This window comes from Phalangium opilio, unplaced genomic scaffold (assembly GCF_054372755.1).
Source record: "Phalangium opilio isolate 3A_F unplaced genomic scaffold, DU_Popi_V2 ptg000024l_1, whole genome shotgun sequence".
In the NCBI taxonomy this organism is placed as follows: domain Eukaryota; kingdom Metazoa; phylum Arthropoda; class Arachnida; order Opiliones; family Phalangiidae; genus Phalangium; species Phalangium opilio.
In genome coordinates this window covers 10,211,920-10,239,175 of record NW_028324155.1, presented here as the reverse complement: position 1 = coordinate 10,239,175, position 27,256 = coordinate 10,211,920, and the positions used below count along the sequence as shown (strand labels likewise).

The following is a 27,256-nucleotide window of genomic DNA, read 5'->3' as shown; positions in this document are numbered from 1 at the left end:
GAAAAGAATCAATTTTGATCGGTGTGTTGCACTTCTTGAGGGTTATAGGTGTTTAGCTTCGTACTTTTTTGTGGCGAGAGTTTTACATGAACTAGATTATAACGAATTTTTCGGTGGTTAGGTTCTGTAACATTAGATACCTAGTGCTCGCCATAGAAAAAAATATTTAGTCACAAGTTCAATCTCACTTCTGGTTTGTTCGTGGATCATATTCAATTATTGTTTTGTAATTAAATTCTCGGTTAAAAGTTGTGTGTTCACACTTGCATTACTACGAATCCGTTTCAATTTTAAGAATGAGCATACAGGAACCTTCTGGTTTGGGGTGAATTTGCAAAATGAAGGGTCACAGTATAATAATCAAAGCATTTTAATAAGTGTTGTAGATTTGATTAAAACCAACATAACAAACTAACTATTTATTAACAGTGTCGTGGCTCGAATCGAAGGAAAGGCTTTTTTGGTCCCGTCACCAGGGAATTGTTTTCTTCTAGAGATACTCCTTCTACCGGTGGAAGTATTTTATGCTTCTGGATTACAGCCACGAGAAAAAGAAACAGTTCCATCATAGCTTGATTCTTTCCGGGACAGTCACGTTTACCTACAAGAATCAACAACACATGCATTTAATTTGCGTGTTATTTTTGTCTTCACAAGATGATGTAGAATTCCAAGGGACCAACTTTCTTTGTTAGTGTTACGGCTGAGGGTATTTTTTTCATGTTCTCTAAATGTGAAAATGTCTCATCTCTGCCGTTTATAAAATTTCTACAGCCTCGAACCTTTTTCACTGCATCTTTTGTGTCTAAATCAACGAGCCCCAGCCTTTTATATCTGGGCTGTATTTTTAGCCACATCGTAGTATACGATGAGGCTCTTAGTTTGACCCGACCCGTAGTAGTAATAGTAGTAGTAGTAGTAGTAGTAGTAGTACCAGTAGTAGTCGTGGCCGGAGTTTTCGCTTTCGTTATCGTCAGATTTTAGCTTGAAAGGAACTTTATAATACCACAACCCACCCATAGGGGTAACTGGGCACGGTTAGAGATTTAATTTTAATTAAAATTAAACCCGGGCCTCTCACGCAGTAAACAGAAATTCTACCACTGAGCTATAGAGACTTGATAGAAACCCCGAGTTTTTTACTATTTATTTTTATCTTTAAAATGTCGGGGTGATGTGGGGTGGGGTACCTCTTAATCTGTGGGGTCGGATACTTATGAATTTGTATGTTTGGGGTTTTTAGCCTTATCGTATCTTTGGGGTCGTATACTCCACCAGACTTCATTAATTAAAAAGGAAAGTGGCGAATTTAATTCTTAAATGAACTTGTATCTTTGGGGTCGGATACTTTTGAATTTGTATCTTTGGGGTCGGATACTTTTGAATTTGTATCTTTGGGGTCGGATACTTTTGAATTTGTATCTTTGGGGTCGGATACTTCTGAATTTGTATCTTTGGGGTCGGATACTTCGGAACTTGTATCTTTGGGGTCGGATACTTCTGAACTTGTATCTTTGGGGTCGGATACTTCTGAATTTGTATCTTTGGGGTCGGATACTTCTGAATATGTATCTTTGGGGTGGGATATTTCTGAATCTGTATCTTTGGGGTCGGATACTTCTGAATTTGTATCTTTGGGGTCGGATACTTCTGAATTTGTATCTTTGGGGTCGGATATTTCTGAATTTGTATCTTGGGGGTCGGATACTTCTGAACTTGTATCTTTGGGGTCGGATATTTCTGAATTTGTATCTTTGGGGTCGGATACTTCTGAATTTGTATCTTTCTTCTCGTTCGGTAGCTTTGGCGGTTAATTCAAATGTGTCTCAAGAGTCGAGGATGGGGGCGTGGGGGGAGGGTACCTCTCTATCTGTGGGGTCGGATACTTTTGAATTTTTATCTGTGGGGTCGGACACTTCTGATTTTTTTTCTTTTAGTTTTTTAGCCACATCGTAAGATGTGAGCTATTAGTTTCACTGGGGATGGAAGTGGGAGTTGCCGTTGGCGTTGTGGTGGCCGTGGGTGTGTTCGTCCTCCCTCGTAATACATTATAGTTAATAATAAAAAAAAAACTTTAATGATTCAAATAAAAAATATTAGATTTGCATTTAATTGAACAACATAAAATTAATTATGTAATAGAAAAATTTAAACATTGTAGTTTTATTTTTAATATTGTAGTTCGACTTGGTTTAAATAGATGTCGCTGTGTAAGTTGCCCTGACACTATCTCCCCGATTTCAAAATTTCAAAGAAATCGAGGGGAATTTTTAAGAAGCAAAAGCAAGTAAATACCGACGTTATATATAGAATGGTGTTTATTATTAGAATTTACGTGCATTTTTCCTCAAATCGAGAAGAATTTTAAAAGAAAGTCCGAGCGGGCGAGAATTCTACAAGCGCGCTTTGGAAGTTTTTTAGTTTCTTCACAGCTACAAGGTATCGATGGGATGGGACTAATAGTTTTACCTGATTAGTAGTGGTAGTAGTAGTAGTATTAGTAATTTAGTAACGGGCGTTGGCGATATTTGATTCTCTTTGCCAAGCAGCCATTGAAAAATTATTCCCTCTGACCGGTATATTAATGGATATTTCACTAGAAGTATATTTATTGTAGTAGGGATAGCGAGAGTACGTAAACGATGTGGCTTAATTATGGGCTAGACCATCTTGTTGTATCTACACCACTCTGTTCATTATCGTTGAATTTAGTACTTCGTTTCACCTAAGTCTAGTTTTTACTGAAGCAAAGAGCTGGAGTTTCCGTAATTGAACCCCCTCCCCTTTTACTTGTCGTCTATGATATTTTTTATTATTATTATTCTGAGTATGAGGCGAGAAGCGGTATCTAAAAAGCAGTGATTTTCTGTTCTCTCTGGTTACCTTGATTACGTCACATACCCTACACATCACAAAACTAGAGTCTATGACGAGAAAAAGAAGCTGGTCCCTTGGAATTGCATTATTAACTTTTGGCTTTTTTAAATTATTTTTTTTTCAGATTACCGTAGGAATATGCAAAAAATCTTTCGTTTATGTTGAGCTTCCCATCCTTTGTCAGATAGTGTTGCGGATTAAACTCAGCCGGTTTGTCCCAATGGTTCTCGTCGTGATGAATAGCCCAAATATTAGCCGCAATACTCGATCCCTTGGGGATCCTGTATCCTTTAACGGTAAAGTCTCGCAACGCCCTAAAACGTGAAAAAGTAATAGTATAAAATATTATGAATACTGATTTTTCGGATCAAGTTACCCGCCCCCCTTTTTTGCAAAAACAATAGAAAGGTGATTTAAAAATATTAAATTATCAGAACACCAACCAACCAGCTTGTTTTACAATACGTTTACTGTTTTAGTCTACGTTACTAATATGCGTCAGTACGAAAATGATATGTTATATATAAAATACATTATCGGTGATTCACGTTGAACTCAGCCAACAACGTCAACAAAGTAAGATTGAAAATTGAATGGCAAGCATAGACTCATATGCGTCAATAGTTTCTACGATCCCTATTTGGTTTGCTGTGTTTATGGTTTTTTAAAATAAAAACTCATGAACACAGCAAACCAAATAGTTCAATTAAATTAGAATTTGATACAATTTGCACTTTTTTAAGCATCCTGTAATCAAACACGTCAACAGGGAATCTAAGCCGTGAAAATTCCTATCAAGCACTGAAACTGGGAAAAGTCAGAAATATTGAAATAATAGTGGGCAATTGGTAAAAAAAACGCTTCATAAGTACGGAAAATACCGAATTAGAAATTATGTGACAACCCTGTGTAATTAATAAGTTAGTTTCAGTCGTTTACATTTTAGTTGTAATTATGGGAACTATAGTTTTCCAACGTTGACATTCCATAACAGTGGCCATTGTGTAGGGCAACAAATATCGCTGTTCCCATTTAGGCTTTTGATCCACTCCAAAAACTTCCTTTATTTCTTTAAAAATGTTCTCTTGAACTTCGGGAAACTTGGCCATTAACATGAACTCCCATTCCAGCGAGGTACGAGTCGTGTCACTACCACCCGCTAAAATTATTTGAATATTGCTGTTCAGCGTGCCATCTGTAATACAAAACCAGTCAGCGCTCTACTTTATTATTGCATAAAGTAATTCGAATTTAGATGCATTCGTGGCGTTAAAATATTTTTGATTCTCAGAGGTCTAGTTTTGTAGCGCATTAAAGGGAGGGTGAAATAAAAAATCAAGTGATTTTTATCGAACTAGGGGAAAAAAGCAGCTAGTATTGCCAAAACGTTTTCTCAATCATATTCTCCCTTATCATCATCCTCCTAGGTGCATCACATGTCGACTACGCTCTCCTTATAATTAAGCTCTCCAATTATCTTTTGTGTTATTATCCGATCACAAGTTGTGTTAAATATAAACAGACCCGAAAACGTTGAGCTTGTTCCACATTCTCGTTCTCTCAAAAGAGCATGTTCAATAAAATCCCTTGGATTGTCGGTATCGAGTGTTTTCTTATGATCCTCAATTTCATCACTGATGGTTACAAATAAATTTTAGTTTTATAATAAGTGGAATGAAAATAATGGGAAAAATTACGAACTCAACAAATTTCTCGACTATTTTGCACATTTTCTTTAGCTTCTTCTGTTTAGGTAAAACTCTGCGCGTGAACCATCGTAATTTAGGCAAACATACTGTCCAATCGGTGATCAACGCTACCTCGAGTAATAACTCCTGTTGTTCGGCCATTGCCAAAATAAACGGATGGTCAGGGGGCAAAGTTTTGTTGAAAATATATTTTAACAGTGTGTTATTGGTTCCTTCTCGAAACAACTCCCGTATGTTGACTGAATCCACCTTTTTGATCTTTTTTAAAACTTCTAGAAGATGATCTATTTCATCCTAAAATGCGGTAACCTTTAAGCCTGGTTCTCACTTGGCGAAAAAATGCATTTTTCGCCACGCGACTTGATGCCCGCGACTAAAATGAGCGAATTTTCTTCTATTCGTCGTCAAAATCGCCCCAAAGAGTCCCAAAGCGACTGTTCTATTTTTTTTCGCTAAACGCTCGGCGAAAAAAGACTTCAGCCAATCAGGTTCAAGTAGTGGGAAGGGGAAGGGGGAGTGTGCTACGTCGCCAATTTTAAGCCTTGGTCACTTGGTGTAAAATAACCATTGAGTTCTAATATACAGGGTGTTTCTGATAAGTCTGCCATAAATCAAGGGGCGTGTTCTTTGGGTCAAACTGAGTGGAAAGTGTCAAAGAACATGGGGTGTACAAGAATTTGCAACGAAGATATGGCCCCCCAAACATTGGCCCCTAAAACAAGAAAATATTCGAATATGTAGACTAAAACAAATTCAGCCTTATCAACTTGTTTAGAAATAATGAGACAATTTCAATAGTTTCCCTCTAACATCGTTATTGAACTTTCACCTGGCAGAAGTGTATTAAATGAGTAGAAGTATGCCTACTCTAGTAAAGTAAATTCAAAGTATCATGGTACCTTTCGGTTGGTATTACTTTTATTCTTAACAAGTTAACATGGACGTTACAGGTATTGTTCAAAATGTCCACCAACGGCTTTAAGACAAACATGAACCCGTCTTTCGAAAGATTCTTGGACATGTTGGAAGATTCCTGGCATGTTCCTGATTGTTTGACAACCTTCAATAATTCGTCTTCGCAAGTCTTCCTCATCACGGACTTCATTCTTGTACACGATGTCTTTGAGATGACCCCAAAGATAGAAATCGCACGGATTTAAATCCGGAGATCTGGCTGGCCACGCAACTGGTCCTCCACGCCCAATCCACCTCAAATTAAACGTAGCATTAAGATGTTCTCTAACTGCACGGCTGAAATGTGGGGGTGCCCCGTCGTGCATAAACCACATGTCACGAAGTAATGCTAACGGTATGTCCTCGAGTAGTTCAGGTAAAGTGTCTCTTAAGAACGTGAGATATGCTTCACCATTTAGTCTGGGTGGAAGAAAATGCGGACCTAGTAAATGATTACCGACAATGCCGCACCATACGTTTAAAGAAAATTGCTGTTGGTGACTTCTAACACTAGTTGCGTGTGGGTTTAATTGGCGCCATTCGTGGTGGTTGTGATAGTTCAGAATTCCATCCCGGGAAAAATGTGCCTCGTCGGTTACTAAAAGGACCCGTGGAAATTGATTGTCCTCTACTCTGGCCAAAAACCACTCGCAGAAGTCGATGCGTCTTGGATAATCTGCCGGGTTAAGAGCTTGCACCTTTTGAATATGATACGGGTGAAACTGATGTCCGCGGAGAATTCGCCAGACCAAAACGTGATTAACATGTAATTGTCGTCCAACTTGTCTGGTACTTGTCGAGGGGTCCTCATCAAACATGGCAAGGACGTCTTCCTCGATTTCCTCCATGTCTTCTGGAATGTCTCGCTCTCGAACGTTGTTGGGTTGTACTTGTCCGATGTCCCTCAAGCGCCTGTCAACAGCCTCGAACGTACGACGATTTGGTATGCGTCGTTGCGGAAATTGTTCCTGGTATCGCCGCTGTGCTTCCACTGAATTGCCCTGCGCCAGTCCATACATGAGATGCATGTCTGCATATTCTGCATTGGTATACGCCATACTGTACTACCACACGTTCGTTCGAAGTGATACTGTGACGTTATCAACAACATCGCGTTACTTTATAGCAAACCACCGTTTAGTTTTTACGTTTGCGTCATGACTGTCAGCATTGTTTTTTATTCACAAACGTAAACAATAAACGGTGGTTTGCTAAAAAGTCTTTGGGGTCATCTCAAAGATTTTTTTGACATCGTGTACAAGAATGAAGTCCGTGAATAAAAAACAATGCTGACAGTCATGACGCAAACGTAAAAACTAAACGGTGGTTTGCTATAAAGTAACGCGATGTTGTTGATAACGTCACAGTATCACTTCGAACGAACGTGTGGTAGTACAGTATGGCGTATACCAATGCAGAATATGCAGACATGCATCTCATGTATGGACTGGCGCAGGGCAATTCAGTGGAAGCACAGCGGCGATACCAGGAACAATTTCCGCAACGACGCATACCAAATCGTCGTACGTTCGAGGCTGTTGACAGGCGCTTGAGGGACATCGGACAAGTACAACCCAACAACGTTCGAGAGCGAGACATTCCAGAAGACATGGAGGAAATCGAGGAAGACGTCCTTGCCATGTTCGATGAGGACCCCTCGACAAGTACCAGACAAGTTGGACGACAATTACATGTTAATCACGTTTTGGTCTGGCGAATTCTCCGCGGACATCAGTTTCACCCGTATCATATTCAAAAGGTGCAAGCTCTTAACCCGGCAGATTATCCAAGACGCATCGACTTTTGCGAGTGGTTTTTGGCTAGAGTAGAGGACAATCAATTTCCACGGGTCCTTTTAGTAACCGACGAGGCACATTTTTCCCGGGATGGAATTCTGAACTATCACAACCACCACGAATGGCGCCAATTAAACCCACACGCAACTAGTGTTAGAAGTCACCAACAGCAATTTTCTTTAAACGTATGGTGCGGCATTGTCGGTAATCATTTACTAGGTCCGCATTTTCTTCCACCCAGACTAAATGGTGAAGCATATCTCACGTTCTTAAGAGACACTTTACCTGAACTACTCGAGGACATACCGTTAGCATTACTTCGTGACATGTGGTTTATGCACGACGGGGCACCCCCACATTTCAGCCGTGCAGTTAGAGAACATCTTAATGCTACGTTTAATTTGAGGTGGATTGGGCGTGGAGGACCAGTTGCGTGGCCAGCCAGATCTCCGGATTTAAATCCGTGCGATTTCTATCTTTGGGGTCATCTCAAAGACATCGTGTACAAGAATGAAGTCCGTGATGAGGAAGACTTGCGAAGACGAATTATTGAAGGTTGTCAAACAATCAGGAACATGCCAGGAATCTTCCAACATGTCCAAGAATCTTTCGAAAGACGGGTTCATGTTTGTCTTAACGCCGTTGGTGGACATTTTGAACAATACCTGTAACGTCCATGTTAACTTGTTAAGAATAAAAGTAATACCAACCGAAAGGTACCATGATACTTTGAATTTACTTTACTAGAGTAGGCATACTTCTACTCATTTAATACACTTCTGCCAGGTGAAAGTTCAATAACGATGTTAGAGGGAAACTATTGAAATTGTCTCATTATTTCTAAACAAGTTGATAAGGCTGAATTTGTTTTAGTCTACATATTCGAATATTTTCTTGTTTTAGGGGCCAATGTTTGGGGGGCCATATCTTCGTTGCAAATTCTTGTACACCCCATGTTCTTTGACACTTTCCACTCAGTTTGACCCAAAGAACACGCCCCTTGATTTATGGCAGACTTATCAGAAACACCCTGTATATTGGTTGGAGAAAGGATTAGAATGGAGTTAGCTATACCTTTACATTTAACATAAACTCTGCCTACCTTATTTATATCGATACTAGCATGAGTGAATCATATACTTGCTCCCTGTAAGTTCCTCAGTCACACTGGCCTACTGTATCCAGCATTTTCTTCCGAATAGTCGAGAGGAAGGGAGGTGGGTGAAAGTGATAGTAGACGGCGCTCTCTCTTAGGGCTTTGAAATTAATATATCAAGAACTTGAAAGTGACGATAGTCCAAAATGGTATAAACGGTTTTGGAGGTTTGGTTTCATCGCGTTACATTCATTCTTTTTCGTATTTAAAAACAATTTGAGTTTCACAACAGGCTTCGTTCAAAAAGGGTTGGGCCTTTCTTTAAGTTTTTCTATTAGTTCTTTAGACGCATTATTAAAACGTTCAGTAAGGTTTTCGAGATGACTATTAAGTTGTTGTTTAGCTCTTATTTTTTGATAAAGTTTGGTTCTCTCACCATAAATAGTTCCTGCCTCTGCATGTTGCCTACGGAATAAAAATTCCTATTCCGTAAGCAACGCTCTGAATTTAAATGAGTTTCTTTCATTTGGGCTTTGTCAAAAAATATCCAATATTCTGCCATTTTAACGCGAAAAAATAAAACTTCCTATTGCGTCAACCTTAACCCATTAAAATAATTTCAAGGATAACCGTCCGCAAACAATCACAACATATCTAAAACGTCGTCTGCTTTTACTAACTAACTTTCAGTTCAAAGTTTCATTGGGTGATCCCCTTTTCCGGTTTTTTTACCGGAAATACGAAAGTGCTGAGAGTAGTGTTTTTTTCTCTCACTGGAGGTCACATATAGTTATCACTTTCTTTGGCGGAAAGAAAATGCTGGATACATTACACAAGGCTAGTGTGGCTGAGTAACTTATAGGGAGCTAGTATATGATTCACTCATGATACTAGTATTATCGGAGCCTCCGAAATGAACTGGGCCAATGCGTGTCGCGCAGCGAGAATATTTTTCAAACCAATTTAGTTCGCCGTGGTTTTACGCTTGGGGGCGCTTATATTACCGTAAAATAAACAAAGTTCAACCCCGTGACCCTGTCGACTGCTTAAGTATTTGGGCCAAGGTCGCGCATTGTAAGTATACGTTTTACTTACTCTTACTGAATTATTTTAATTGAAATAATTTATTTTGTTGTCATCAATACAATCTAACCGAAAGATTCAATAAAAAGTGAATAGCCCCAAAAACAATTACGTTAATTTTAGGATGAAACTTTTCTCTATCATAAACATTTTATGACTGACCCCTAAAATATCAACGATAATTTAAGGAAGACCCCTGTCACAACGGTAATATAAGCGCCATCTCGTACACAATATATGGTGAAAATATTTTCCTTAAGAAACTGGATATTTCCCCACATAAAATTTGACATGCATGGGCCTAGTTCATTTCGGAAGCTCCGGTATTATAAACGTGAAAAGTAGTAGTCTGTGTGTCTGATACGTTGTCCCGATATTGTTGAATTTTAGTATGGTGGTTTTTTGAATGGCCAATGTGGATTAAAGAAAAAATCAGTGTTTATCTCACTGGAAACCCCTTTCTGGTATGCTGACGCGTATCTGACCAGCAAAATGCATATGCGCTTGCAGCAGACGGTAAAATTAAAGAAGTTGATTACAAAAGTGTTCACTGTTGCCTTAGGATGTTCTTTAATTCCTATAAAATCGAAAAGTTTTTCTCCTTATTTCAGTTTCCCTTTCACATATATTATGGTAAAAAGGGAAGGTCTTTATTTTCGAGTGTGTACTTTAGGAATTTATTTTTCTTTATAATTAGAAGATCCGTCAAGACGTTGTCTTAGAATACCTAAGAAGATTCCGAAAATTCAACAGAATAAAGGGTGACGACGACGACGTCTTCAATCGAGGGAAAGCCGTCTTCATCGCCACTCATACACATTTGGAATATTTTTGCCTTCACCACTACGAAGCGGGAAAAGCTTTACATTACGGCACAAATCCTTTCCACTCGGTCGCCTCCGCTTACCTCTTGTCGAAGGCTGCTTCGACTACAGTGAAAGACGTCGCCAATATAAGGTAATTAATAGACTTTTCAATTGGCCAATATAGTTAGGTGACACTCTCTTTCTCAACAGACTAATGAACTTTTGGGAAACTGGGCATCAAATGAGAGCCAACTATCTGCTGAACCAGCACGCCTGTTCAAAATACCTCAAGACAAAGCGAAGCTTGGAGTTTTCGAAGACGTCTCTCGGTGATGTTGGCGCCATATTTCTCGTGTACGTCTCTTCAGTGACCATGTCCATTTTGGTAATGTTTGGCCAGTTACGACACGCTTTCACCAACAGAGATGTGGAACGAAGACTTCAAGCTCTTGAACTGCGGACCTACAGCCTGAGCTGAAGATTAAAAAACCAGATGGAATATTTAGGACATATTTAAATTTATGTGAAGTATTAAAACATGTTTCCATTTGTGTAAAATATTTAGAACATGTGTCTGTAGAATATTTAAAATATGTTCCTTTTAAGTAGGCCTATAATATATGTTTCTATTTAATTAGAATATGTAAAACATGTTTCTATTTATGTAAAATATTTAACACATGTTTCTAGTGATACAAGATTTATACACTTTAACCTCTAATCACATAACAAGTTCACGAAAATAGAGCATTTGGACTAAATATTGGGGAGTGCTTCTAGTAGCATGTAAAATATCACGTCAAATTTTTCCGTGTTCTTACTTCTCCATGGTTTCTTAATCATAGCTTTTCAAGATGATCAACATCTTTAAGTGCAATTTGCTAGTTAGCTTTCTTTCAAAAGTCCGTTATTATTCTCCCTGTATAATTTTCTAATGCGTGAACTTAGTTATTCTGGGTTATTACTGCGAAGCAACAAGAGCAAAGGGATTCTTTAAAAAGTAACTTAATAAAGTTAATAGCTGGATATAATTATCAGGACAAATAATAAAACCCTTGATTCGCAATATTAAAGATAATGCATATTTTAATCTAGAGCCCATTTCATTTGACTCATATTCTCTAATGGAAATGTAGAAAATCGACTGAATATTAAAAGCTTTATACAAAACTTGGCTGTACAGTACATGTTATCTCATAACTCTGTACGGTGTAGCAGCTCCAAAGTAAGGCGTGTTATCGTTTCTTGTTAGAAGCTCACTTCTCTTCGTAGGAATACATCTATTTTCCACTTCTCTAAAAATTAATTACAATTTAAACCCAAAAAAGTCTTCTAAAATTTTTTCTTGCAATTTTGATGATCTGTAAGTCAATGACCAAATAAGGAAAAACAAGGCCACTTTGCCTTTAGATATTTCGCAAAATGCAATAGGTTCAAACTTGTAAGACGAATCATTTTGAAGTTTCATTTGAGGTGAAAGCACCTTGCTGGCCGTGAGAAATGTTCAGTGCTTTTTTTATACTTATTTTGACTCTAATTATAGGCGGTCGGTCGACAATTCTTCTGTTGGTCATATTCTTCTGCATTACAGTCCAAAAAATGGACCATTCGGTCGACTCTCCTTTTGATTGTCATATATTTCTTTCTCTGCAGTAAAACTGGGTCGGGTCAACTCTTTGGGGTTCAGGGTACCTAAAGAATAAAAATAACTCGTTTAGGAAAAAAATTAAAAATCATGATCAGTGTAATGTAGCGTCCATTTTTTATCGATCCCTATTGTTTCTCTAATGGAACCAACACACCATTAGCGAGATTCAAAATCGCGAGGAAATTACTAGTGCAATACTTAATGTACGCCAATAAACCTCTCGTTAAAAAACGCTATCATTGCGAAAAAACACTTCTCTACTTCGAAAGGTGGATTGTGTCAGAGATGGAAGTTCTCCAATTGCTGCTATCGAGACTTTGAAATATTTTTGAAATCATTGCGAATTTTATTATTAAATAGAACAAGAATTTGTTCCGACTTAATATGTCCATGAAGGTCGTGATATTAAGAGTAAGTATTACTTATGCCTTAATGCACCGGTTTCCACCTTCGAATCGCCTCTGTGTGCTCTTGGTTGTCACTTAATTTGAAAGTGAAAATAAAAGTAATCTATACCGTTGAGGGAAAAATAGACATTGACACAGCATGCAATGCATAACCCTCACATACCAAGTTAATATCCTCAATTGTGAAAATAGAGGATTGAACTGCAAACATGGTGAACGTTAATGGCGAGCTGCATGCTTGAAATCAGACGTTCTCAGGTTGTTCACGCGTCAATGATAGACAATCCGCTCCTATAACTACTCGAGGCGCTGTCGTTACTTTCTTGGCGAGTTGAGAAATGAATTGTAAAATCTTATTTTAGAACGAATATGACGTTGGGAAGAAAGTTCATGACATTGGAAAATATCACCCAGGCGATAGGCTCTCTTTGGAATTCCTATGCTATCCGAATGACCGGTATATTTTGAAAAGGTTGCCAGCTTATTTAATGTTAAAACAAATGTTGAATATTTATGGGCAGAATTAACTTTACGTACATTCCCAGCGATAATATTTTCAAGACGGTAAGTTTTGTTTTCGGATTAAAACTGATGTAACTGCGCGAATAAGAATTTCAATTATTTTACATTCGAATTAGGATGGAGAAGTTTATCTTAGTAGGGTAAGGGTAGATTCCAACTCTCTGGAGTTTTTCGAGAAGATTAATCGAACTCTAACGTACCCGAATTGGCTCTACGAGTCGAATACGCTGTCTTATTTCCAAGAAGCCGATTACCAAATATCACTTAGTGGAATTTTTGAGGTTTTTAGTCCGAAGGTGTGTACTTATACTAACTTTAAGATCCTTTGTCTACCAAAACTACTGTCTCTCGAAGGTGTGGACGGTTATCGTTCTTTTTCTCTTCGTGTTCAATTTCATGGCGATTGCGACTCGTTTCGTGCCGAGACTAAGGAAATTTTTCGTTGGGATTTCTGACAATTTCCCGAACAAATGCGAAGCTGCCAAGAAGGTTTTATTGTCCACCTATTTCGTCGGCTGTTTCATTTTGGTGGAAGTCTTTAAAGCCCATTTGTCGACCAAATTGACGGTGGACATTGATCGCAACATAAATACCTTAGACGATATTTTGAAATATCCTGGCATAACAATTGTTATTCATCATAGCACGCTACAGGAGCTGCAGGTATGAATCACTGTTTCCGAAGAAGTTATATTCGAGGATACCAAGGTCCATTAAGTATCAGAATAAATTAGATATAACCAAAAGTAATATAAGAAACCTCCCCTCGTTACTTCTGCTGTGAATTAGCAACTTCAAGAAGTTTTGTTTTACCCAATAAAACAACAATGTTAAAAATCTCATAATTAATTTTGTTTTCCACACAATCTAACCAAAAGATTTCATAAAAAATAAATGTCCCCATGGAAAGTAATAAAAAATGTCCCGACGGGCTGACGGGCAACGCCGAGTGCCTTCACTCCTAGGGTGCTACAAAAATATTAGTCATCAGTAAAATCTCCCCATTCTTTATATCATTTTGATGGAAGTTCTTATCACACGCGAGCGACGCCGCGGGTAACAGCTAGTGTTTTATAAAATAAACTATTGGATGGATCATCTTGAAAATTTTACCACTTATTAAGGGCTCGGAGTTTAGTTGAGTAAAAAAATTTCAAAACAGTAAACTTAATACGAAAAAAGTTATAACCAATCCAAAAACCCTCCTTGTACATTAAAGCCGTCATCAGGCCTTATCTTAAAACAAAATACCTCTATAACACAATATAGAGAAAATCCATCGTTTAATTTCAAAGGGATCAATTTGTTGAGTAGAACCAGAAGTGAGATGAGACTAGAAGTGAAGGGCTCTAGCATTGGTAATAGATCCTGGCATTACTGAACAAATTTGAGTATTTTACGCCGCTTCCATCGCGCCTACGCTAGAGAGAAAAAAAAATTGGTCGAGTTCCAAAAAACATTCTTACCCCCTTCCCCTCAACCTAAAGCGGCGAAACACGGACGCGGCTGCTTGAGTCTAGTTCGGCCGTCTACCACCGCGAGCGTCTCACGTTTTGGAGGGGAAATTCTGAAACCGCCACTAGAGGGCCAACAGTTGGTGTGTTATCAAGAGTATTCACTTTCGCCGAGTGAAGAATTTGGTTAGCTCAGTACTTCTAGTCTCATCTCACTTCTGGTAGAACATAGAAAGTGGACCCATAGTTTAGTGAAAGCTTTGTTAATAATTTGGATGTTCTTTAATTGCTGTATAGTCGAAAGGATTTTCCCGTTATTTCATCCTCTCTTTTACATATATTATGGAACTTTGGCAGTTATTTTTCATTATAATTAGAATATGCGTAAAGACGTTGTGTTAGAATACGAAAGAAGATTCCGAAAATTCAACAGAAGAAAGGGTGACGACGACGACGTCTTCAATCGAGGGAATGCCGTCTACATAGCCACTCTTTCTCATTTGGAATATTTTTGCCTTCACGCCTACGAAGCGGAAAAAGCTTTACATTACGGCACAAATCCTTTCCACTCGGTCGCCAACGCTTTCCACTTGTCCAAGGCGGCTTCGACTACAGTGAAAGACGTCGTCAATATTAGGTAATTAATAATCTATTCTATTTGCTAAAATAGTTCGGTGACACCATCTTTCTCGACAGACTAATGAACTTTTGGGAAACTGGGCATCAAATGAGAGCCAACTATCTGTTGAACCAGCACGCCTGTTCAAAATACCTCAAGATAAAGCGAAGCTTGGAGTTTTCGAAGATATCTCTCGGTGATGTTGGCGCCATATTTCTTGTGTACATCTCTTCAGTGACTATGTCCCTTTTGGTAAAGCTTGGCCAGTTACGACACGCATTCAACAATAGACATGTGGAACGAAGGCTCCAAGCTCTTGAACTGCGGAGCTACAGCATGCACTGAAGATTAAAAAAACCACTCTTGTCATACTTCAAATGAACAAAACTTTAAAATAATGTGTTACAATTTAAAAATAAGTTATATCAAATAAGTGACTTTGAACAGGTTCCTTTTTACGTCAAACACGGCAAAAGTGTTTCTAATTGAAGATATAAAATATATTCACGCGTTTCTATTTATATGTAAAACATGTTTCTATTTATATGTAAAACGCGTTTCTATTTATATGTAAAACGCGTTTCTATTTATATGTAAAACATGTTTCTATTTATATGTAAAACATGTTTCTATTTATATGTAAAACGCGTTTCTATTTATATGTAAAACGCGTTTCTATTTATATGTAAAACATGTTTCTATTTATATGTAAAACGCGTTTCTATTTATATGTAAAACGCGTTTCTATTTATATGTAAAACATGTTTCTATTTATATGTAAAACATGTTTCTATTTATATGTAAAACATGTTTCTATTTATATGTAAAACATGTTTCTATTTAAGTAGAAAACGAAAAATATAATTCTATTTATGTAGAACATATAAAACCTGTCTGTGTTTGTGTAGAATATGTGAAAAATGTTTCGATTTATATAGAATATAGATGAAATATTTCTGTTTGTATATAATATATAAAACATGTTACCATTTATGTAGAGTATTTGAAACATGTATTCATTTTTGTAGAATATTTAAAACGTGTTAATTTATTTGTGTAGAATATTTAAGACATGTTTATTGTTGTGTAGAATATTTAAGACATGTTTCTATTTGTGTAGAATATTTAAAACATGTTTCTATTTGTGTAGAATATGTAAAACATGTTTATCTTTATGTAAGGTATTTAAAACATATTTATCTTTATGTAAGCTATTTAAAACATGTTTATCTTTATGTAAGCTATTTAAAACATGTTTATCTTTATGTAAGCTATTTAAAACATGTTTATCTTTATGTAAGCTATTTAAAACATGTCTATCTTTATGTAAGCTATTTAAAACATGTTTATCTTTATGTAAGCTATTTAAAACATGTTTATCTTTATGTAAGCTATTTAAAACATGTTTATCTTTATGTAAGCTATTTAAAACATGTTTATCTTTATGTAAGCTATTTAAAACATGTTTATCTTTATGTAAGCTATTTAAAACATGTTTATCTTTATGTAAGCTATTTAAAACATGTTTATCTTTATGTAAGCTATTTAAAACATGTCTATCTTTATGTAAGCTATTTAAAACATGTTTATCTTTATGTAAGCTATTTAAAACATGTTTATCTTTATGTAAGCTATTTAAAACATGTTTATCTTTATGTAAGCTATTTAAAACATGTCTATCTTTATGTAAGCTATTTAAAACATGTTTATCTTTATGTAAGCTATTTAAAACATGTTTATCTTTATGTAAGCTATTTAAAACATGTTTATATTTCTGTGGATTATTTAAAACATGCTTATATTTCTGTGGAATATTTAAAACATGCTTATATACATGCAAAATATTTAAAACATGCTTATATACATGCAAAATATTTAAAACATGCTTATATACATGCAAAATATTTAAAACATGCTTATATACATGCAAAATATTTAAAACATGCTTATATACATGCAAAATATTTAAAACATGCTTATATACATGCAAAATATTTAAAACATGCTTATATACATGCAAAATATTTAAAACATGCTTATATACATGCAAAATATTTAAAACATGCTTATATACATGCAAAATATTTAAAACATGCTTATATACATGCAAAATATTTAAAACATGCTTATATACATGCAAAATATTTAAAACATGCTTATATACATGCAAAATATTTAAAACATGCTTATATACATGCAAAATATTCAAAACTCGTCTCTTTTTGTGTAGAATATTTGAAACATGTTTCTCTTTATGTAAAATAAATAAAACATGCTTCTAGTTATTCACATTTTTCTCTTTAAATGTTATCCTAATCTTATAACAAGTTTGTGTAACGAAAATAGAGCATTTGGACTAAATATTGGCGTCGACGATAACTGTTTGATTTTGGCCAATTGGCTGAATTCCTAGATAATAGATACAAGTGAAATATCACGTCAATTTTTTGTCTTACTCCTCCATGGTTACTAAATCACAGCTTTGCAAGATGATGAATATCTTTAAGGTCAAATTGAGAGCTCTATTTCACTAGTCCATTGTTAATGTCTCTGTGTACCTTACTTAAGTGCATCGCGTCAATTTGGTCGATTCTGAGTTATAACAAAATACAATTTCTAAAAACGTCGCGTCCTCAAGCACAAATTACGAGAACAAAGGGGTTCATTAAAAATTAAGGTAATAAAGTTAATAGTTGGATATAATTATCGGGACAAATAATAAAACCATTGTTTCACAATATTAAAGATAATGTATAGTATATTCTAGAGCCCATATCTTTCGACTCCTATTGTTTCTCTAATGGAACCATTAGAGTTGCACTAAATCGACTAAAATTATAAACTTCATATAAAACTTGACTGTACAGTTCATGTTATCTCATAGCCTTTTACGGTGTAGCAGTTCCGAAGTAAAGTGTGTTAACGTTTTTTGTTAGAATGTTAGAATTTCCATTTCTATATAAATTAAATACGATCTAAAACCCAAATTTCAAGTTTCTATCTCAGCGAGAAGTACCTTAGAATACGGAAAAATAAGGCCACTTTACCGTTAGATATTTGGTAAATAGTAATAGGTTCAAACTTGTAATGTTAAGGGTCATTGTGAAAAAAAAACGCTTCTATTTCTAAAAATGGATTTTATTAGAAAGGTACGCCTGTAGTAAATGAAGTCCCAATAACAGTCGGGATAGTCTCCACAGTTGCATGGGGTAGATGATTTTGAAGTTTTATTTGAGGCCAAAGCACCTTGTTGGCCGACAACATTTTTCAGTGCATATCTACATACTTATTTTGGTTCTAATTGCGTTCGCCAGACACTCCTTTTGTTGGCCATATTCTTGTGTTCAACAAATGGAATTCGTCCGACTCTTCTTTTGATTGTCATATATTTCCTTCTCTGCAGTAAAACTGGGTCGAGTCAACTTGTTGTGTTTCAGGGTACCTAAAGAATAAAAAGAACTCGTTTAGGAAAAAGTTGAAAATCATGCTCAGTGTAATGTAGCGTCCATTTTTAATCGATCCCTATTGTTTCTCTAATGGAACCAACCAACCATTAGCGAGATGCTAAATCGCGGGGAAATTACGAGCGCAATACTTAATTTACGTCAATAAACCTGTCGTTCAAGAACGCTATCATTGCGAAAAAAAACACTGCTCTACTTCGAAAGGTGGATTATATCAGCAAGGGAAGTACTCCAATTGCGGGTAGAGCTCGGCATTTTCTATCCATTATCCTGAAATTGGTGGATAACCGATTATTTATAAGCAAAGTTGTGGATTGTAATACGATTCAACATGTAAGTTCTGTGGATAATTTTCGAGTACGGATAAAGATAAAATAACGTGGATAATGGATAGATAATGCCGAGCTCTACTTTTTAGAATTTGAAATATTTTTGAAATCATTGTGAATTTCATTCTTAAAAAGGAACAAGAAGATAGAAGCCGTTGCTGAATTTGCTACGACTCAATATGTCCATGAAGGTCGTGATATTAAGAGTAAGTATTAATTATGTCTTAACGCATCAGTTTCCTCCTTCGAATCGCCTCTGTGTGCTCTTGGTTATCACTTAATTTGAAAGTGAAACTAAAAAGAATCTATACCGTTGAGGGAACAATAGACATTGACACAGCTTGCATTGTATAACCCTCACATACCTAGAAAACTCAAATGTGAAAATAGACTATTGTGCAGTACTGTATACATGATATTAAAGCCCAAGCATGATAAAGTGAGCTGTATGCTTGAAATCGGACATAATTATGCAGTTCCCGCTTCAATGATAATAATCCGTTCCCGAAACAACTCGAGGCACTGTCGTCATTTCCTTGGCGAGTTGAGAAATGAATTATAAAATCTTATTTTAGAAAGATTATGACGTCAGGAAGAAAGTTCTAGATATTGGAAAATATCACCCAGGAGATAGACTCTCTTTGGAATTCCTATGCTATCCGAATGGCCGGTAAATTTTGAAAAGGTTGCCAACTTATTTTAGGTTAGGATAAATGTTCCATATTTATTGGCAGAATTAACCTGTCGTACATTCCCAGCGATGATATTTTCCAAACGGTAAGTTTGGTTTTCAGATTAAAACCGATGAAGGTGCGCGAGGCTGAATTTCAAATACATTAATTTCGGTTTAGGATGGAGACGTTTATCCTAGCAAGACAGATATTATTCCTCATAATCTGGCGTATTTAGGGAGGTTTAATCGAACTTTCACCTACCCGACTTGGCTCTACGAATCGAATACGCTGTCTTATTTCCAAGAAGCCGATAACCAAATATCACTTAGTGGAATCTTTGAGGTCTTTCGTCCGAAGGTTTGTACATATTCTCTTCTTTAGAATATTTCTTTTACCTAAAACCACTGTCGTACGAAGGTGTGGACGATTATCGTTCTTTTCCTCCTCACGTTCAATTTCATGACGATTGCGAACCGTTTCCTGCCGAGACTAAACAGGTCACTTGTTTTGCTCACTGACAATTTCCCGAACAAATTCGAAACTACCAAGAAGGTTTTATTGTCCACCTATTTCGTCGGCTGTTTCATTTTGGTGGAACTCTTCAAAGCCCACTTGTCGACCAAATTGACGGTGGACATTGATCGCAACATAAATAACTTGGACGAAATATCCTGGCTTAAGGATTGGTATGCATCCCAGCGCGCTGCAGGATCTGCAGGTATGAATCACTGTTTCCGAAGAAAAAGTTATATTAGAGGATACTAAGGTCCAATATATATATCAGAATCAGTGAGATATAACCTAGAAATCTTCGATTATTGCTCCTTGTTTTAAACTATTGTCACTCAATTATTTTTTGTCAAATAACTCGCGAAAGTTGGCAAAACCAAAAACTTTGTTTACACAAGTGTGTTTGCTTAAGATGTTCGTTAATTCCTGTAAAATTAAGCGCGTTATTGTCGTGGCGCGTGGTCGCATGTATTTTCGCTCGCGCTATTCTTAAATTCTAGTAAATTTCAGTTTTAGACTTGGCGCATTTTGACAAATTTCTATTTTTCCAAATTCTTATTTTACAACCGTTTTCGATACTTCTTGTTGTTACTAAATTTGCTGAGTGAACAAGTGGCTCCAATCTTCCCCGAGGTCTTAAAGGTGTCATTTACTGGTACACGGATGGTTTAACGTGTTCGGATTCTTGGGTTGATCGCTCTATCTCTTTACAACACGCTCATCTATATGGTGACGTGGAATTCGGTTTCTCTGTTCAGCGTTTGGACACCAGCTACTCCTACGCACCCTTTGTTACGTACTCCACTGCGGACTCTATTGGTCACTTACGCTCACCTAATCAATTTCATTTGGTTCCGTCAACACTTGCCTTACTGGATGTGGTTTCTGAAGTTTCGCCACTAATGGCAGTGCGCTTTAACCAATTGAAATATAATGGTGACGTGGAATTGAATCCCTGGTCCGATCTTGAATTTGAGGTGGCCTTGCGGAAATTGCCAGAAATATGTCTTTGACAATCAATTGGCTCTTTTCTGCAAGGGCGACCTTTGCCAAAGATGGTTTCACATGAAATGTGTGTCCATGCGACGTGCGGAATACAATAGTCTCGGATCATCCGACGAGACCTATCTATGTCCCACCCGTTATCTACCGGCTTTCACTGACTCATTTTTTGCTGCGCAAGATGTGCCGTCCCTGGATAATTCTGCGTACTCTACAAAACCCCTGAACGATCGCGACTTGTCTCTTATCTACATGCCAATATTCGCAGCCTGCGCTCTAAGCATAAGGATCTGTCTCTCCTGAACTCTTCTCAATATGATGTCATCGGTCTATCGGATACATGGTCCTTCTGTTCTGGATTCCGAGTTACAACCCCCTGAATATGTCACTTTCCGGAAGGATCGTCCAACACGCGGTGGTGGTGTATTATTGGCCTTGTATGAAACCCTACATCCGGTTCTCATTGAGCTTCCCGCTTAACTCTTGACCTCTGAAGGTGGGATTTCTATTGAAGCGGTCTTTGCTATCTTTATTTGCGGTTCTTGCTCAGCTGTGCTTGGTTGCGTCTAACGTCCGCCGAGTTCTTATATGGTTACGTTTTAAGAACTTTTTGAACACCTACAAGACGTTTTTCTTTTGATAGGAGAGTTTAATTTGCACATACCTTGGTTGGATCCGTCTCCGAGAAGTGCGAATGAACGGTTGTTTTTTGACACTGTCCTTGGCCTGGGGCTTCAACAAACTGTATACACTCCCACAGGTTGCGACCAATCTGCGGTCACTGGTGCTCTCAAGATGCCGCGTCGCGACTCGCTTTACCCAACGCGTTAACCGTTTGGTCCTGAACTACAAAGAGTTGGTCTTGGAGGGCCTTCGTTATATGATTCGTGACGCTCCTTTTGACCTGGCCTTCTTTCCTAGCTATAACATTGATGAGACCTGGGAACTTTGGTTAGTCATTTTTTGGGCCACTGTAAGGGATAACATCAAGTCAACTACCATACGGGACAGAAAGCGATCGCCGTGCGTCTCTAAAGAACTCGTTCATCTGAGTCCTAAAAGAACTCGCTTTTAAGACCAATAAGGATTCAGACTGGAATAAATGTAGGCTGTTCAGTAATGTTCTACGTACGACGACACGTGAGGCTTATGACAGAATAGAATATTTAAACATGTTACTATTTGTGTAGAATATTTAAACATGTTACTATTTGTGTAGAATATTTAAACATGTTACTATTTGTGTAGAATATTTAAACATGTTACTATTTGTGTAGAATATTTAAAAATGTTACTATTTTTGTAGAATATTTAAACATGTTACTATTTGTGTAGAATATTTAAACATGTTACTATTTGTGTAGAATATTTAAACATGTTACTATTTGTGTAGAATATTTAAACATGTTACTATTTGTGTAGAATATTTAAACATGTTACTATTTGTGTAGAATATTTAAACATGTTACTATTTGTGTAGAATATTTAAACATGTTACTATTTTTGTAGAATATTTAAACATGTTACTATTTGTGCAGAATATTTAAACATGTTACTATTTGTGCAGAATATTTAAACATGTTACTATTTGTGTAGAATATTTAAACATGTTACTATTTGTGTAGAATATTTAAACTTGTTACTATTTGTGTAGAATATTTAAACTTGTTACTATTTGTGTAGAATATTTAAACATGTTACTATTTGTGTAGAATATTTAAACATGTTACTATTTGTGTAGAATATTTAAACATGTTACTATTTGTGTAGAATATTTAAACATGTTACTATTTGTGTAGAATATTTAAACATGTTACTATTTGTGTAGAATATTTAAACATGTTACTATTTGTGTAGAATATTTAAACATGTTACTATTTGTGTAGAATATTTAAACATGTTACTATTTGTGTAGAATATTTAAACATGTTACTATTTGTGTAGAATATTTAAACAAGTTACTATTTGTGTAGAATATTTAAACACGTTACTATTTGTGTAGAATATTTAAACACGTTACTATTTGTGTAGAATATTTAAACACGTTACTATTTGTGTAGAATATTTAAACACGTTACTATTTGTGTAGAATATTTAAACACGTTACTATTTGTGTAGAATATTTTGTAGCGCGGAGTTTAGGGCTTTGGAGTTTGGGGACGGTTAAAGCCGGTCGCGTACAAAATAACTTCAACTTTAAGTAACATTTAAAATAATATAACTTTATTTACATGAAGTTTAATAATGTGAGAAACATCTTTTCATAGAACCTCCTGGTTCCGCGGGTAAAGAGAATCTGCCTTTTTGGGCTCCTTCTTTTGGGGACTCAAAAGAGTTGTTATCTTTCATCTTTTGAAAGGGGATTCACCCCTTTCCTTATGGAAAGTTTTTAGGAGAGGACCGTAGGTATTTTTAACGGGGGAGGGCTAAAGCTAGAAGCCTCGACCTTGGTCCTCTCTCGTGGCAGGGCGATCTCAGCGATCTTTTAAGATAGGATATTTCGTACTATCAAAAGTAAATCATTGAAACATATGAAGTACGAAACTTGGGCGTCACAATCCCCCCCGGCCAGGGGTGCCGATATTTAGTTACAGGCACCAAAGGGGAGATAGTGGGTGAGCGCGGCATCGTAAAAACGAGATAAACAGTCAAACAAGTAAATACACAAAACAAAAATTACAAAAAGCTCAACAACGAGATATTTCAATTACACAATGTTAAAGGAAGGTGTTTGCGCGACAATCCAAAAAAATTTTTAACAAAAGAACAAAATAGTAATATTATAATGAAAACCATGACCTAAGCCGGATAACGGACGATTGGTTTTGGATCACGTGTTGGTTTTGTAGTGGCAATACAGTCTGACAACGAGCTAGTATTTCTAGTGCGCGCCCTGGAGGGTTTGACAATAGGGTTAGGCAAGACCTGCGCTGGGGACAGGGGAGCAGATTCACGAAGCTGATAAAGTTTCATATTCTGGACGTGGTGGGTGCCCATGGGAATGATTTTGGAGCCTTTGCGCTCAATTAAAACGTAGTTTACGTCTGAAGATTGGCGTTGGACCTCATATGGACCGACAAAGCGCTCCGACAGTTTCTTAGTCACACGTGCTGCCTTGTTTGACAAGACATGTGACCTAACCAAGACCTGTTGGCCAACATCGTATACGACGTGTCTGTGGTCCTTATTAGATGCCTTTTTCTGTTTCACACGCGCCTGTACCCTAGCAGCTATCACATTTTCGTGAATAATTTTATTCCGATCTACCAGTCTAGCAACGTGGGCAGAGGGAGTGATGTCCTCAACTTGAGCAACCTTAGCTAAGACCCTTTGTAATGGAAGTTTCATGTCCCTTCCGGTGAGCATTCGAAGTCTCTTCTTTTTTATCAAAAGAATAGGCGAAGAGTAGGGGGTATGGCTTCTTCGAGTTATGCTGTTGGCGAACATGTTTTCAAGCTGGGTTTCCATTATAGCGCGCTTGGGCGGTGATAAGGGGTACGGGCGTGATTTAAAGGGTACGTCGGTAGTAAGTTTTATGTCATGGCGTACCACATTCGTGCGCCCTGCATTCCCAGTGAAAACTTCCGGAAATTTTCCTAGAAGATTTTGCATAGTTTCTTCTCCCTTTATTTCCTCTTCTGTTAGGACGATTTCATTAATCTCAAGGGGAGAGGTGTCTAACAAGAGTTGTTGTTCGGGTATAGAGGCGATTGCGCTTATTTGAGCAGGGGAATCGTCGGTAACCCCACAATACTTTGAACCAAAAGTGGTTTTAGAGGCGAGGAGGGGAAATTCTACGCCTTCATCTCTAAAGGTGAAGGTCAGGTTATGCGGTTTAGCGTGAAGGCCGGTATGGATGCAAAAATCCCAACCTAACAGGAGTCCGGCAGCTAACTCTTCCACAACTATGAAATTCCACTTCCAAGTCCTATCGTGAATCTCAGTTACAAACATAGCTCTTCCCAGCGCTTTAAATTGAGATAAATTTCCCGCTTGTAGGTCTATTCCGGGAATGGGTTCTAGACTCAAACTGGGCGGTTTTACTTTATCGTACACGTCCTTGGCTATAACGGTAACATCGGAACAGGTGTCTAAATACGCGGACCCCTGCCATGAACCTAGCTTAATAGGGACTTTGGGACGAGCGTGACTTCGCTCATTGCATTGCACAATAGGCGGCTTCCCGTGAGTGAGCAAATCTTTCTTACTTCGAGGAATTGTTTCGGCCTCAGTCGTTGTGAGCTCCCGCCACGTGTTTAAAGCAGAAGCATTATCAGACTGTTGGGGGGTATTGCTAATTGTGGAAACGGTTGGTTGGGACCTTTCCACTTTGTCATCACCCTCTCCTTTGGCTTCGCGAGCTTTTCGTTTGCGACATTGCTCAGTCGTATGATTAGTTTTATGACAATAATCGCATTTCTTATCAGGCTTAAGTTTTGGTTTATGAGAGTGGTTCCCTTCTAGCGGAGCGTCACTTTCACGCGAGTTGGAACTATTTCCTTTCTGAAAGGGCGGTTGGTCGTTTCTCGACTTTGGTCGTACCCAATTGGAAAAAGTGCTATGATTTTTGAAGCTTTTATCGTAATCTTCGCATTGATCTTGAAGATACTGAGCTTCCTGAGCGGCAGACTGAACGTCCGAAAGAGTCGGTTCGTTCGGAACGCGCATGTTTTTAATCAAATGGGGGTTTAAGCCATTCAACACACGCCTGGCCACTTCGTGCGTGGACATTCCGGGGTCAAACTGTTTACAGAGCTGTTCCATGGAGAGAACAAAGTCGAGAACCTTCTCATTCGGGTGTTGACGCCGACTACTGATTTGGGCCTCGATTTGACGCTTGAAATCGCGACCAAGAAAAGCTTGACAAAATGTATGCCTGAACTGTTTCCAGTTTTCGACGAAATCCATTTCGCGATCCCACCAATAACTATTATTGCCTTCTAGCATAAGGGGTATATAATCAAGGATTTCTTCGTGCCCAATATTCCTGGTTCTCATGAATCTTTCAACCTCTGATAAGAATCTCATTGGGTCCCTCTTTGAATCGCCAAATTTTGGTACGTTCAGAGGTAGTTCCTTAAGAAATTGCGTCGGTATAGTATGCCGTTCGCGCCTATTTCCCTGGCGGCTCGAATTTGAACAATTGGGCCCTCCCAAGGCACCGTTAGGGTTCAGTAAGTCTTCTACGTTATATATTTCAGTAGATTGACTTCTATATTCATGAGGCGAATTATTCGCGGGAATATTTTGCGCATTACCCCTAGCGTTAGAAAACATTTGTTGCTGCATTTGAAGCTGTAAAGCCATCATCTGCTTCATACTCGCGGCTAGAGTTCTAACTTGCTCTTCTAACGATTCCTCTTCTGATTGATCAGCCATCGTTAGGATTTAATGTTTTGAAATTTTAAATTTCGGTACTAAACTAGTCTTTCCTGTTGGATTCAGGAGCTTTCCTATTGGGTTTAGGAGATAATTCTGCCCTACTATATACTAAACTATTACGTTTTTCGGCAGAAACTATACAAAAAGTATCTTGGCTTGAATTCGTAACCGATTTAAATAGTAATAAAAAAAAAATTTATCTTAAAAATTTAGTACTTAATATTACTATTGTAGTTGCTCCTTTCTGTCTTGGTCTTCCGGATTAGTTATTCAAAGTTCAATTGTTCACTTGCACAAAGTGCGGATGAACTGTTCAAAAGTTCGCGCTCACAAAGGGAGGATGAAATGTTCAAAAGTTCATTCCCACGAGAAACGTAGATCTTCTACCCTGGATAATTCGTCAGGAAGGTCTAGAAGTCTTCTTTCTTTTGATTGAATTTGAAACGTCGGATAGTTGAAACTTCGGAGTTCTTGGCTTTCGGCTTAACTATACGTGATGCGTTCCACGAGGATTTTTGGCGGGAAACTCGGATCTTCCTGGGGTTTGTCGTCAACGAGGGTTGGATTTTCCAGGGTTGGTTTTCGCCGTCTTCTTCTCGGTGGTTTTGGCTCGTACGTTATTTGCGAATTCACCGTGATATCTTTTAATTACTTGGGTGCATGGGCAAGCTGCTCTGCTACTGAATTACACAAAGCATGCCCCGCGCCTCCACCAATTTTGTAGCGCGGAGTTTAGGGCTTTGGAGTTTGGGGACGGTTAAAGCCGGTCGCGTACAAAATAACTTCAACTTTAAGTAACATTTAAAATAATATAACTTTATTTACATGAAGTTTAATAATGTGAGAAACATCTTTTCATAGAACCTCCTGGTTCCGCGGGTAAAGAGAATCTGCCTTTTTGGGCTCCTTCTTTTGGGGACTCAA

At 37.5% G+C, this 27,256-nt stretch overlaps 4 protein-coding genes across 4 annotated transcripts; 3 read left to right on the top strand and 1 right to left on the bottom strand.

Moving 5' to 3' along the window:
* Positions 1 to 354: 354 nt before the first annotated feature.
* LOC149692828 (cytochrome P450 2U1-like) lies at positions 355 to 4,865 on the bottom strand. The gene is made up of 5 exons (XM_089868755.1): positions 4,579 to 4,865; positions 4,402 to 4,511; positions 3,817 to 4,072; positions 3,007 to 3,191; positions 355 to 601 (listed from the first exon to the last, which is right to left on the bottom strand). Exons 1-5 carry the CDS (start codon positions 4,725 to 4,727, stop codon positions 423 to 425), a joined length of 879 nt encoding a protein of 292 aa, XP_089724881.1. The 5' UTR covers positions 4,728 to 4,865; the 3' UTR covers positions 355 to 422.
* Positions 4,866 to 10,007: 5,142 nt separating this feature from the next.
* On the top strand, positions 10,008 to 10,920 carry LOC149692827 (uncharacterized). The gene is made up of 3 exons (XM_089867519.1): positions 10,008 to 10,031; positions 10,213 to 10,472; positions 10,532 to 10,920. Exons 1-3 carry the CDS (start codon positions 10,008 to 10,010, stop codon positions 10,797 to 10,799), a joined length of 552 nt encoding a protein of 183 aa, XP_089723645.1. The 3' UTR covers positions 10,800 to 10,920.
* A 1,678-nt stretch (positions 10,921 to 12,598) lies between these two features.
* Positions 12,599 to 13,661, top strand: LOC149692826 (uncharacterized). The gene is made up of 5 exons (XM_089867518.1): positions 12,599 to 12,634; positions 12,739 to 12,833; positions 12,898 to 12,940; positions 13,015 to 13,194; positions 13,253 to 13,661. The coding sequence occupies exons 1-5, from the start codon at positions 12,599 to 12,601 to the stop codon at positions 13,565 to 13,567; spliced, it is 669 nt and encodes a 222-aa protein (XP_089723644.1). The 3' UTR covers positions 13,568 to 13,661.
* Positions 13,662 to 14,238: 577 nt separating this feature from the next.
* Positions 14,239 to 15,473, top strand: LOC149692825 (uncharacterized). The gene is made up of 2 exons (XM_089868833.1): positions 14,239 to 14,989; positions 15,049 to 15,473. Exons 1-2 carry the CDS (start codon positions 14,733 to 14,735, stop codon positions 15,314 to 15,316), a joined length of 525 nt encoding a protein of 174 aa, XP_089724959.1. The 5' UTR covers positions 14,239 to 14,732; the 3' UTR covers positions 15,317 to 15,473.
* Positions 15,474 to 27,256: the final 11,783 nt, after the last annotated feature.